This window comes from Cryptotermes secundus, unplaced genomic scaffold (assembly GCF_002891405.2).
Source record: "Cryptotermes secundus unplaced genomic scaffold, Csec_1.0 scaffold197, whole genome shotgun sequence".
In the NCBI taxonomy this organism is placed as follows: Eukaryota; Metazoa; Arthropoda; class Insecta; order Blattodea; family Kalotermitidae; genus Cryptotermes; species Cryptotermes secundus.
In genome coordinates, this window is record NW_019744107.1 from 701,409 (window position 1) to 712,869 (window position 11,461).

The 11,461-nt window shown below is 37.7% G+C and overlaps 1 protein-coding gene across 4 annotated transcripts in view; it reads left to right on the forward strand.

Annotated features, from left to right (window-relative positions):
• The window catches only part of LOC111874377 (mediator of RNA polymerase II transcription subunit 14), a 70,838-nt gene that overhangs the window by 53,902 nt on the left and 5,475 nt on the right, over window positions 1–11,461 (forward strand). For 2 of the 4 annotated variants that reach the window (XM_023869835.2, XM_023869838.2), the window contains 6 exons: window positions 1,324–1,532; window positions 3,336–3,494; window positions 5,618–5,752; window positions 6,017–6,151; window positions 7,129–7,392; window positions 9,687–9,919. In XM_023869835.2, the coding sequence (XP_023725603.1) occupies window positions 1,324–1,532; window positions 3,336–3,494; window positions 5,618–5,752; window positions 6,017–6,151; window positions 7,129–7,392; window positions 9,687–9,881 (1,097 nt within the window). In that variant the 3' untranslated portion in view covers window positions 9,882–9,919. The remainder of the gene's footprint in view (window positions 1–1,323; window positions 1,533–3,335; window positions 3,495–5,617; window positions 5,753–6,016; window positions 6,152–7,128; window positions 7,393–9,686; window positions 9,920–11,461) is intronic. The other 2 variants (XM_023869836.2, XM_023869837.2) reach the window with 2 other exon arrangements.

Genomic DNA, 11,461 nt, shown 5'->3' on the forward strand with positions numbered 1-11,461 from the left:
TTACTCGTTATAGTGATCACCTCATATCATATCTCTCAGTGTCACAAAGGTAGATTTCTCCATGTACTTTGGTACATATTTTCTTCCATATTGTTTTCGTGTGACTGTTGTTTAAACAGTTCTGCTTTTTTAAAGAGGTGGTCTTGTTATCATCTCAGATGTGGTTAAATTATTGTTAATTTAATGCACTGCTGCAGATTGCTGTTACTTAGGCTGTAGTTATTGCAGTACATGGTTTAAGAAGAGACTGATGATCCATTGTATAATAGGCAATATATACTGTATATATGCTACCTTAAGATATTTGTGATATTCAGGCTACACTGTATATGTGTATTGCTTTTTGTTTTCTGACACCATTTTTGAGTTCATCTGATGTTTGTGTGTGCGTGCGTGCTTGCATGTGAGAGAGGAGCACATATGCATGCGGGGCTGCTCATGAGATAACAAGACATCAGAAAGCTGATGTAGGAATTTTGTGGACTCGTACTGCTAACAAATGGATCATATGGAATGCCTTGGCCCCAATGATGGAGGCAGTGTGTTCCTCCGAAAAGTTGGTGTGTCGCTACCACACCACATGGCATAAGATCCCTGGTTTCCTGCAGGACACTCCAGAGTAATGACAAAGAAAGCAGCTTATGCCCTGCTGGGCAGTCTTTAAATAAATGTGAAGACCACCATATGGTCAACCAGGCTCTTAAGGGTTATATTCGTAATAGGCTGTGACTGCTTCCACATCATTTCTCGTTGCCTAGTCACTGTCCTTTCATTTGATGTTACATAGTGTGAGTGATTGAAAGCATAAATAAATAAACCAAGAATAAGAATGAAGGTGTCCAGAGATCATATGGTTTCGACATTAACTATTTAAAGCAGTGATATGAACAACTAGATTTAATGTTCGTAAACTATGCATTTCATCCACACAGTATACTTACATGTTTTATATTATTCTCAGAATAAACAGTGATTATTCCTTAAACAGCAGTAACTTGGTGGTCTTTGTGATGGAGGTGCACAGTGCTCTGTGTGAGGTAGGAATTGAATTTATGCTTCTCTACAACAATAGGATTCCTCGAAGCCGATGTGAAGTTCAGAAGATAAAGTAGTTTTTGCACTTAATCCTAGTTCATCCTGCATTCATTTTTTATTTGTGCATTAATTAAATTTATTTTTCTTCTACTTATGGTTTTTGTTGCTTTTTACTGTTTTTTGTATATATGTGGCTGATACAGAAGAGCAAGATAAGTTGTAACTTAAATTAAGAATGATGTAGTTTAGAAAAAATGGTGTCTTGTAATATTGTGTGTGCCCGTGCAGGTATAAGTCATCTCTCACGAGTACTTCCACAGCGATCTTGGGCAGGAGCGGTCCCTACTTTGTTGACCCATGAGGCTTTAGATCTGTTGTGCTCTCCTTCACCACACCCGCAGCATCTTCCTGGTCCAGAACTCTCTCCACTGGAGAGATTCCTAGGTTGTGTGTATATGCGTCGCCAACTTCAGAGGTTCATCCAGAATGAAGATTGTGTATGTATACTAATATTATTATCACTCATACTTTTCTTTCATTTGCAGCTTGTAAAATTATATTCTCAATTTTCCTTCTTTAACATGACAACCTGTGTGCTGTAATTTCATTATTTGTTCAGTGATGTGTGTAAACACAGAGTTAAAATGAAATACAGAACATCAGGTAGCTTTGGCAGCGATTCTGGTTTGTATGCAGAAAATCTGTGTATGAAGATTTATAAGTACTGATTTTTAAATATTGGGATGTTCTGTGCTATGACACAATGTGCTGTGGTATGTGGTTAATATGGTTTCATGACTGCCTGCATCTTCAGGATGTTATGATGACATAACCCAGAAGACTTCACTCATTGTTGTGAAGACCTCAGATCTCAATTTATGCTTGTTTATATTCCTCAGTTTTATATTACATTTTGTTAACTGTTAGCAATACTCAACTGCCTATACACTTGGATTTCCAGAGGTTCTTTCTGCACTCATAAAGTGGCCAGAGTGCAAAGCTTCCCCTGGGCTAGTGGTGATGTTTGTAATGTGTGAAGCTTTACCTCCACACCACACCATGTTTTCATGGTGTGGTGTGCTGAAGCACAGACAGTTCCGCCTTTACTTTAACTGTTACAGCACATTCTTGATTTCTGTCATTGAATGACAATGCTGAGATCCTGATAGACATTCCTATTGTTTCTGTTTTGGTTAAGGACACTTATTTTAGCTGTGCAAGAATTTCTGTATGTTATAGTTTTCACTGCTGTAGCCATTCGTGGTACAATACAAGCAGAGTCACGTGAATGTCATCTCACATTTTATTCTTAACTCATTCCTTCCTTTGGTTTTTTCTTCTTACACTGTTCGTTACAGCAGGCTTTGGTATAAGTGTATGTTTGGTTGTATAGATATTGGATTTGAAGATCAGAATTAAGAATTAATGGACAAAATCCTTAGGATTGTTGAGTTTTTGGACTTTTCCCATTGTCTGGTGTTCTGAAGAACACAACATTTCATAAACAGATATGTTTTTCTGAAATTCAAATCCAAAGTGTTAATACATCATCATCAGAACCCATTAGAAGAGACAGAATATTACAAAAACCATTTTATAGTACTGTTTCTTCATAAAATTATTCTCATCATGTTACTTGTCCTCCTTTTGTCCCTTCCTCCATTTTTTCTGTAGCACTGTACTGACAGTGATATGTTGGAAATCTAGCAATGTCATGCCCAATTTCTTCAGTTGTCTTATCAAGTTCCTGTGCTCTGCATTTCTTGTTATGCATACGAGCAGTCTGCATCACAATTCTGTGACAGTAATGCCAACTTGTAGAATATGAACTCCTGACAGTGAGAATGAAGATCATGGTTTTCTGAGATATGATGCCATGTAGTTTGGAAGAAAGATACCAGTGTTTTGGGGGCACCTGTTGTGTCTGTCTTTAGGATAGAAGAGTGAAAGAACTGATACTCTGTATTCTAGATACTGATAGTGTCATTAAATAACTCGCAAAAAAAAAAGTGGCAGAAGAGTGTAGAAGACTGAAGATAGAAGCAGCTGGTTCCTCTGAAATGTTGGTATCTTTCTACCAATGTACACTGCATCACATCCCAGAAGACTGTACATCATGTTAGATGTCCTTCGGATTTGAACCCATTACCTGTGGAATGTGTAGCAAGAGTGGTTATCACTATACTGTGACCTTTAATCATACATTCTTGTTAATAATTTTGCTGATTAGTACAATGTTTGATTAGTTTTTTCATAGTGAATTTAGAAAATTATGAATGAATATAAATTTTTGCCATCAGTTGGCTGGTATCCCATCTACAGAGCCTGGTGTAGTGAATTTCAAGGTGGAATCTCTACAGTGTCGCGTAGGTCTGAATCCCCAACATCTGCAGTCACTCCATATTAAGGTATCTCCATTACCTGACCACAAGGAACAATGGTCAGCTGAAGAGATGCAGGTAAGGGAAGTTTTACCAAGACTACTCTCATTGTATTCACTGCTCACGTGGAGTGAGATATGCTTAAAAAATAAATCAGACCAGATGTGACTAATCTAATACATATAAAAATGTAACTTCCCTGTCTGTTCCCAGTTTCAGCCACAGATGAAAAAGAGAACACCCAAAGATATGAAATTGTCTCTATACTCTTGCCACTATGTCCAATGCCCACGGCTGTTAAAGTAATGTGCAAATGTTGTGGTGTAGTTTATGTACGCAATTTGCATCCTTACTCCCAATTTTTTCTTTTAAATTTCCTGAGTAAATTTTAATTTCTTAATATGAATGTAGCTGTTAACATTTTTTTTTTCCATGCTAGCCCAGCCCCTATTGCTGAGTTTTTTCAGTTCTTTTAATTTTTTTGTAGGAATAGACATTTTATGGTTGACATATGATTCCAGAATTTTCCTGAATCCATCCATAAGTGGCATTCCGGGGTACTCTGTTGGCACCCAGCCAACTCTTACGTCAGCAGAAAAGGTGACCAGTGTATCAGTGCTTCTTACAGAGTGGCACATGAAATGGTCCAATATTTGATCTATTAATATAGTCTTTATTTCAATTACAATACTGGAAACTAACACAAAAAGAAAGACCATTGTATGGAGATTTATCTTCTATGAATCAAGTGTTCAATATGACCGCCATTACGTCTGGCAACTTCAACTCGAACTGTGATGTTGATTACTTGACAGCACATATCCTCAGTTATCTCGTTGCAGGCCGAATGATTAGTGCTCTCAATTCCATTACTGTTTGTGGCCTTTCCTTGAGGAATCCCCAAAGAAGGTAGTCACATGTACAATTTGGAGTCTGTACTAGTGGAGATTATGGGGATAACTAAATTGTGTGAATGTTAATTTATGGTTTTTGTTAGCCTTACTGTACAGATTAATGCATTCTAACAAATGCTGACATCATGAGTTCTTCCCAGACCTTACCATTTAATTTTAGCAGAATTGTAAGAGGTTTTTTAAGACTGCGCCATAGCTCAAGCAGTTAGTCGCTGGCTTCCTACCGTGGTGGCCCGGGTTCGATCCCGGGTCTGGTCAAGTTGGATTTGTGGCAGACAAAGTGGCGCTGGGGTGGGGTTTCTCCGAGTACTTCAGTTTCCCCTGCCATTCTTCATTCCACCAAATTCTCCATCATGATAATCACCGGTGCAGGCTACAGTAGGCCAATCAGTGGCCGCTGTGCCGAGTGGACCCAGTTGGACTCCACCCCCCACTAAGTGAATTAAACAAAAAAGAGGTTTTTAAGCAAGGAAGAACTAGCTCTCACACAAAGTATTCCTAACGTACCTAATCCTCTCACTTGACATTTAATTTAGACTCTACTCACACCAAATATTCTGATGTGTGTAACATTTCTGTTATTAGATTCGTTGCAAGTTGTGATTCAAGACAGTGGTGGTACAGTATGACATACTTTACAAAAATCAGATTGGTAAGGTGTGTCATTCTAAGGAAATTTTATTCTTATATAATTAAGGAGAGTTTGAAATATAATGTGTACTTCATAATGGGGACCTTCATAATTTGTACTCTGTATCTCATATTATTAGGAAAGTAAACCAAGAAGAATGTTGCAATTAGGTTATGTAGTACGTATGGGGGGAATGAAAAATGAACATAAAATTTTGGTCATGAACTTAGAGGGAACAGATGACATTGGAGACTTGAGTCTTAGATAGTAGGATAGTGTTAAAATGGATCTTATGGATGTAAGATTAAAGGTATGTACTGAATTCAACTGGCTCAGGACAGTGTAGATGTAATGTCAGGTTTTGATGACTATAGTAACAATCTTTTGGATTCTATAAAAGCAGGTAATTTCTTCACCAGCTGAGTAAACACCTTTTCATGGAAGAGTGTCTGCTATAGAAGTAGTTTCAATACATTGTATCATGCTAGACCCAGAGTTTTTTATTTCAGTATTGGGTTCAGTACTTGATAAAACCAGTGAATAAAAATTCTATGGTATGAAAGTAAGTTTTGTGTTGTGTTTTTAGTGAAAGAATGGATGATGTGAGTATGATGATTTTAAGGGTTAAGTTTTTTTTTATTTCTTGTTGATTTCAGATTATTGAGAAGTTCTTTGACACCCGAGCAGCTGCTCCTCCATATAAACCCAATGCTTTGTCAGGTTTTGGGCGGATGTTGAACGTGCCATACAATGTTCTTAAAGACTTCGTACAAATCATGAAACTTGAATTGGTAAGTGAATGTAAGGGCTTATACCCTGAAGATGGAGACAGTATGTTTCTCTCATATATCGGAACTCACTGGCTATACTATATTATGCCATAATCTGGACCACAATATGAATATGTTCATATACTCTGTATGTAGTTTTGTCTGGGAGGTGGAGGGATCTTGGTAGTCCCAATTACTATGTAGGAATAAACTGATCGTATACTTATCACAGATCTCACAGGTTTGCACCTGCTTGGGTTTAATGTCAAATTTTGTCTTTATAAGATGCCAGGTCTGGTACAACAGCAACAAATGAAGTGGGCTGTGCAGTGGAGCTTAAGGACGCCACCATCTGCAACACCTATTGTGCCAATTGGAATGGCAGCAGTGCTAGTTTGTAGGACCAAGATTCTGTTTTTTGTAAGTTCAGCTCTTCTCCTTTCACAGCAGTAGCCACGTCCTATGCTGGATTATTATCAAGTGCCAATTTAAGCTTTACAGGCCACCTCATAACTGAGTCAGGCATGTGTGCCATCCAGTTGGTCAAGCATTGTAAATTTTTAAATAATTATACCATTACATCTTTCCTAAGGGCTGCCAGCCCTTTATAAATGAGAGTTTAAAATCTCCTGTTCTCAGATGATAAACTGTTGCCCCCATTAAAATATGGGCACCATCTCTAGTGCCCTTCAATTTAAAATCCGTATTCCTGGATGATAAATGTTAAACCTTGCAATGCTTTTAAGTGCTAAATATATGTGTTCTTAACCAGTTTCACTTATGTCAGTTTCATGTAATAATTCAGAATCTCTGATTTCATCTCCAGTTTTCATGAAGCTTGGTGAATTTGTTTATCTTTTCCACCTCAACATATGACATTTCATTGTAAATAATTAGATTAACTTTTGACTGAACATGGGAGGTGAATAGTACTGGCTGAGGATTGTATCCAGAGGTTAGGTTGAACCTATAGATTTTGAATGAATGAAAAAGGAGTAGGCCTTGACTGGCTTTTGAACCACAACCATCAGACCTGTGGGTTTTATTGACAGAGAGTGATGTCGTTTGAAAATTGCAAGTCTTGTCAGTGCAGTGATAATGCTGTAGACATACATCTCCCATTCATATCTTCACTTCGATTTTCACTATGTTCACTGAGGTTTTTCATACCTTTTTTCACTGTGGCTTGATGAATGTTTGAATAAGAACCTTCAGACTGACCACAACCATATCCTTTCAAGTCCTTACGTACTCATGATTCATTACTGTCTTTTATTTGGTATAGAATAATTTCTGCCAATTAAGTGTATTGTGAAGTAAGTTAAGAATCATGAGTCACTTCAGTTACATTTCTTGTCAATATCATCCAGTTTCATGGTTCAATTAATCTTATCCAGCTCCAAATTACTCGTATTGGAGGTCCATACCCATCCAGCATGGAGGCACCATCACTGGTTCTGCCATTGGTGTATGATGTGAGTACAAACCTTACACAACTGGCAGAGAAGCGAGATCCTGGACCAGCTTCAGCCACAACTGCAGCCAGCCTTCAGCTTAAGAGATTTGCAGAGTTTGGGGTCAGCCATAATGAATGTTCACTGTTTCCTGCTGTGAGGGACCTGCTTTGCACCCTCAGTCTTCCATCAGAATCTCAAGCACAGGTAACATGGTTGTCTGACAACAAGTACAATGGAAAATTCTCTTGTCCTGTTTAGCCTGTGTCTGACATATAACTTCAGTTCATGGGGTTCAGTCGCACTGTCCTGAGACTGCTCCAACATGTCAGCATAGATTGCAGTCACCATGTTTAGTGTGAGGGTGAGAGAGAAAGGAATATGTAGGTCTCATGGTGGGAGCAAGGGACAGAAGCTTAGTGCTGCAAGACCCATTCCTATTAGTTTGTCTTTTTCTTCTTCTGTCATAGCAGGGACTAATATGAGGAATGCATATAGGATATTTGTGGGAAAGCCAGAAGGAAAGAGACCACAGGGAAGACCAAGGTGTAGGCGGGTGAACAATATTAGAATGAATCTTAGAGATATAGGATGGGATGGGATGGATTGGATAGATCTGGCTCAGGATAGGGACCAGCGGAGGGCTCTTGTGAACACGGTGATGAACCTTCGTGCTCCATAAAATGCTGGGAAATTCTTGAGTAGCTGTAGAATTGACAGCTCCTCCAGAAGGGCTCAGCTCCATTAGTAAGTAAGTAAGTAAATTTGAGGACTGCTTGCGACCATTTAATTCGAATATAGAAAACTTCAATTTTTCCTGTTATTTTGTGTGGATGTGAGACTTGGTATTTCAACCAAAAATGAATATCTAGATGGAAGGTGTCTGAGAACAGGATGCTGAAAAGAATGATTTAACTTAAGAGAGAAGTTAACAGAAGGTTGGAGAAAACTGCACATTGAGAAGCTTTGTAATTTTACTGAGCAAATATTGCAGGGTGATTGGATCAAGGAGGATGAGATACGGGGATGTGTAGCACAGATGGGAGAAATTAGAAGTGCATACAAAAATTAGTTTCTTTATGATTTTGTGACTTCTGTTTACACCTGTACTTATAGTGACAGTGTTTTAAATAACAGACATGCATGTTAAGTATAATTACTACATGGCCTTATAAGGGAACAGTTTCATACATTTTTTGATAAAGTTTAGGGAATGTTATTTTGAACATTTTTAAGACTTTAAACTCTAGATAAGGCTTAATTTTAAAGAAAGAAAATGTGGTTTCCATGTATGTGATTATACAGGCCCAGAAAATAGGCAACTCAAAATAAAATGAAAAAGTTCTGTAGGTAGATTCAGACTTGGTCTACATGTCTGTTGTATCTGTATATTCATAACCATTGTTACTTCTCAGCCTGTAATACTGGCAAATAAATGTCATATGCTGGTAGACTTTCAGAGTGTACTATATGTTTCAACATTGAGGTTGAAAAACTGACCATGAGAGTACTAGCAAACATGTTTTAGAAAAGGAGCACTGTTACTGCTATTTTGCTTGATAATATTTTGGTATTATGACAGGATCCATATGTTATTTTGGTGATAACAAGAAAAGAAACTTTTTTCTTTTCTTTTCAGTATATTTTTCTCAAGAACTGTGAAACATGTAAATATGAATTTTCCATATCCTTTTCAGAAGTCCATGAAAATGGCCAAAATTTCATTCATAAATATGTATATATTTTCATCTTATTCTTAAAGTGTGTATTTCCATTATTTCAGGGAATGTGTAGCTATTTCATGTAATAACTAAATGTTGCAATTAAAGTGTGTTACCGTAATCTTATGTATTTTAACTAGATGTGGCATAGAATAAGTGACGGAGAGCATATAATGTGTAAAGTGAAGGTATGGTTTCTACATTTTACTCCTAACCTATCCCGACACCTAGTGAAAAGCTTGTTATTTTACATTTTAATTGCCTTCATATGCACTTTGTGGAATAAGTATATGTCATATAAACTTAAAGTTATATTGCAGTTTTGTTCTCTTATTACTTTAAATTAACCATTTTATTAATGTATGAAATACTCAACTATTCCTTGATATAACAGTTGAAATCATTTGTATACTAACCTAATGGTAAGTGTTATTTTTCACAACTTACATACGTGTTAAATGTACCATGGAAAAATTAGATGTTTTCAGCTTAAGTACAAAATTTGGAGATAAGTGCTTGCATCATCTACAAAGAATGGAAGTCTGTCAGATACCCAAACAGACTTGGCAGTCCCACCTGCAAGGAAATAAAAAACTTCAAGACCAGTGAAGAGATGGTTGAACCAGATTTAGGAACAAAATGCTGTAATTGATGGTGATTAAAAATAGTACATTAAATTAGAAGAATTTAATATGAACCCTCTTTCTAGGTTACAATACTCATGTCTGCAGATTTCTTAGATTTCTAAGTTTTGTGTGTGAGTTAATGCTAACATTATAGGTGGCTTCTTCTCCTGCTCCCCCAACCATGCAGCCTTCTCCTGCAATGCAAATGCATTCACCAATGCCAGGAGGAGTGGTAGGATTGCCACCACAACCTGGTGCAGGTCCACCTCAGCAGCCTGGTGGTCCACCACAGCCTCCATATCCTGTTGGCATTGCAATGGGTCAGCATCCAATGATGGGTCCTCAGTGACTGAGATAATGAAGAAACTGCAAGTGAGGACTCTCTGAGTATGTTTCAGCATATATTTATATCCTGCTGTTTATAAATTGTGATAGCTTCACAAAGTTCCAGAGAACTAGCCATATTTCACATCTGGCAGGACCAAGAACCCCACAGACACATTTGCCTCCAACATACTCTCATTCTTCAGCTGATTAACAACCTTTTGACAGCTATTGTACAGTTTGAAACATGCCTGGAAACCACCATGTGACTTGCAGTGTAATCTTTAAAGCCACTGAACCCATTCTGTATCCTCGGAGGAAAGTTACTTGTAATTATCTCAAAAACTGTAAAAGACTTTCAAAAAACTTGCATTGGGTATGTGTTTTTAGTTTTCTGTACAATGTTTGTACAAAATAAGTTTTTTCTCCAATAAATATTTAGTAAGTTATGTTTAAAATGCGTGTAGATCTTCAATTAAAATGTTTGTTATTCTTGCCCTGTTTTAAAGAGTCATCACAGTACCACTCTTTGACAAGTTTCTGCTGCACAGGCAGAGACCTATGTACCAGGACACTGCTCTGCAGGATGAGCCAGTCTTTGGCCTTTCACATTTCAGGATGCATCAGACAAATTGTCCCGTGTATCTGTCCTTACTGATTGTAACACCTTCAGGAATTATCTTGCAGTGCTCTTCCAGTGAAAACATACTTCCACCACCTTCCTTTTCAAGCTTTCTTGCTGGAATATTTGTTTTTGGAGGATTGTTAAACACAAGATTTGCCATCTGTGTCATTGCATTAGCATTACTGGTATGATAATTTGGATGATGCAATACATTTTAAGATCCTTATTGATGATAATATGAAAATGGCCAACCCAAGTGAAATTGCAACTTTCTCTGCCATCGCCTGTACCATCTGACACATTTTTGAAACTGGATGGACTTCACTGTGAACATGACTTTTAATACCTGGAATACTTTTAATACAGCTGGAATTCAAAAGCATTCACAAACATTAAGAGCACTGTCACATATTCTGTAGTCCTCAGACTGCACTTTAAGAGGTTATAAACTACATCAGTCATCTTGATTTTCAGTGAATTTCATAGCATTTTTACCATTGCTGCTCACATGATGACTAAGTGATTCCAAATCATTTGACAATCAGTTGTTGATTGTAGTGGGTGTTACTATCTGCTAGACTTTGGCTATGAAGTGCACTGCATAGAAGGCATTCAGCTTCATTTTTGTAGCAATGTAGAGCAATCCCCCTTATATCACAGCTACAGCCTTCGAAGACAGCAGCTTTCTGTAATGGCACTTAAATGCATACATGCTGTTGAGATACAAGGTGTGGCAATAAAGAACCCGGATTACTTTTATGACTCATTTCCGGCCACGTCATTGACGAAGAGGAGGGTAGGGCATTGACCCTTGGACTTCCCTCTACCGTCACACAAAGTTTCATTCACGTGCATCGGTTAGTCTGGCCGCGACCATTGTTAGAAGCGGATCGTGTTTCTGAGCTCCGTCGGAATAATGCTGAGTGCTAATGCAGAACAACGTGCTAACATCAAATTCCTCACAAAACTTGGAAAATCTG